General features: G+C 58.8%; 1 protein-coding gene across 1 annotated transcript in view; it reads right to left on the minus strand.

Moving 5' to 3' along the window:
* Positions 1–37: 37 nt before the first annotated feature.
* SLC2A1 (solute carrier family 2 (facilitated glucose transporter), member 1) overlaps positions 38–1,649 on the minus strand; it is a gene marked incomplete at its 5' end in the record, with an annotated part of 3,474 nt that continues 1,862 nt past the window's right edge. The window contains 2 exons of the mRNA XM_009335246.1: positions 38–820; positions 1,174–1,377. Of these exons, the coding sequence (XP_009333521.1) occupies positions 623–820; positions 1,174–1,377 (402 nt within the window). The remainder of the gene's footprint in view (positions 821–1,173; positions 1,378–1,649) is intronic.

Raw genomic sequence — 1,649 nt, forward strand, 5'->3', positions numbered from 1 at the left:
GGGCTGGCGGCCTCCCCCCCCGCCCGGGGCCCGACTCTCCGTCCTCAGCGCTCCCCCGGGGCGGGGAAGGCCCCATCCGCGAACCCACCGGGGGCTTGAAATCAATCAGGCTGCTTTAAAAAATAACTCGTTTTCTTGTTTTGTGTTTTTAAAAAAAAAATAATAAATTGTTGGTTTAGATTTAGTCAATTTACGTGATTTTTCTACGATTAGAACGTTAAAAAAATCCCCCGTGTTTCCAGCTTTAAAAACTTCCGCTACGTGATTTCTCGTTAAATAACCTATCGCGTCGTTAAAAGAGGGAGCCGCCCTCCCGCTGGCGGAGGCTGCGCGGTTGGTTTTTAAAACATCTATTGGCTTTGAAATCCTGGACGCGAAACCAGCTAAAAAAAAAAAAATCGGTCCTAGCAGAACAAAAAAATAATAATAATAATAATAAAATAGGTCAGTCTGTCCCCGATAAACCAGTGGGGGAGTCTGGAAGAGGGGTGTATGCAGAAGAGCCGGACGCCCCGCTCCCGCCTTCCTGGTTTCTGTACAAAGTATTTTAAAAAAACAAAACCCGCCAAACTCAGGGGAGCAGGTGGGCGGCCGGGCGGAGCCGGGCGGGGCCGCGGGCGGGTTAGACCTGGGAGTCGGCGCCCAAGCTGTGAAACTCATCCGAGGTTTTGTCGCTCTGGCTCGCTCCCCCCTGACGGAAACCCGAGGCGATTTCGTCGAAGGTCCGACCCTTCGTCTCCGGCACCTTGAAGTAGGTGAAGATGAAGAAGAGGAATAGCAGCACCATGAAGATGATGAAGACGTAGGAGCCGCAGAGTTGCTGGGAAGGAGAAAAGAGGAGGAAGGGGTGAGCCCGCGGATGGAGACGGTGCTCCGTCACCGGTGCCGGCAGCAGAGCGATGGACCACGGCTGAAGGACCGTCCCGCGACCATCCCGCCACCGCGGCGCAGGACCTGGGTCCCCCCCCTTCCCTTGCACAGAGCGTCCCCAGTGGGAAGGGCCCCGTCCGGGCCATCGGGTCCAACCCCCTGCTCCCTCCCTGGATCCCGGCCCCATCCCCCTTCCCCAGGGGCGTTCACCCAACCGACCCGTCCCAGCCCAGGCTTTAGGGCTCAAAGGGAGGTCACCGCAACCCAGCCCCGCTCCCACCGAGAGCACCAGGAGGCGATTACTGCGATGTACTGGAAGCCCATGCCCACGATGAAGTTCGAGGTCCAGTTGGACAGCCCGGCGACGGCGAAGGCAGCGGGACGAGGGCCTTGGCTGAACAGTTCTGCCACGATAAACCAGGGGATGGGGCCTGGACCGATCTCAAAGAAGGCCACGAACCCGAAGATGGCCACGATGCTGAGGTAGGACATCCAGGGCATTTGGTCCTAGTCCAAGGGAGAGAGAGAAGGTCGGTTCGGTGGGGGGGGACGGGACAGGACACGAAGCATCCGGCCGTCCCAGAGGATGAGACTCGAGCAAGCGTGGTGCTGGCAGAGAAGCCGGGAGGTTTCTCCAGATCGGAGACTGGATTTCTGGGCCCTCAAGAGGGGTCTGGGCAGCGGGGACCGCTCAGCCATCACCTCCAGGAGGACGAGCCCTTCCCTGCTCCCCAGACCTCCCCCTCCAAACCACCACAGCGAGGGGCAGCCCGCAGGAC

This window comes from Pygoscelis adeliae, unplaced genomic scaffold (assembly GCF_000699105.1).
Source record: "Pygoscelis adeliae isolate BGI_AS28 unplaced genomic scaffold, ASM69910v1 Scaffold542, whole genome shotgun sequence".
NCBI lineage: Eukaryota > Metazoa > Chordata > Aves > Sphenisciformes > Spheniscidae > Pygoscelis > Pygoscelis adeliae.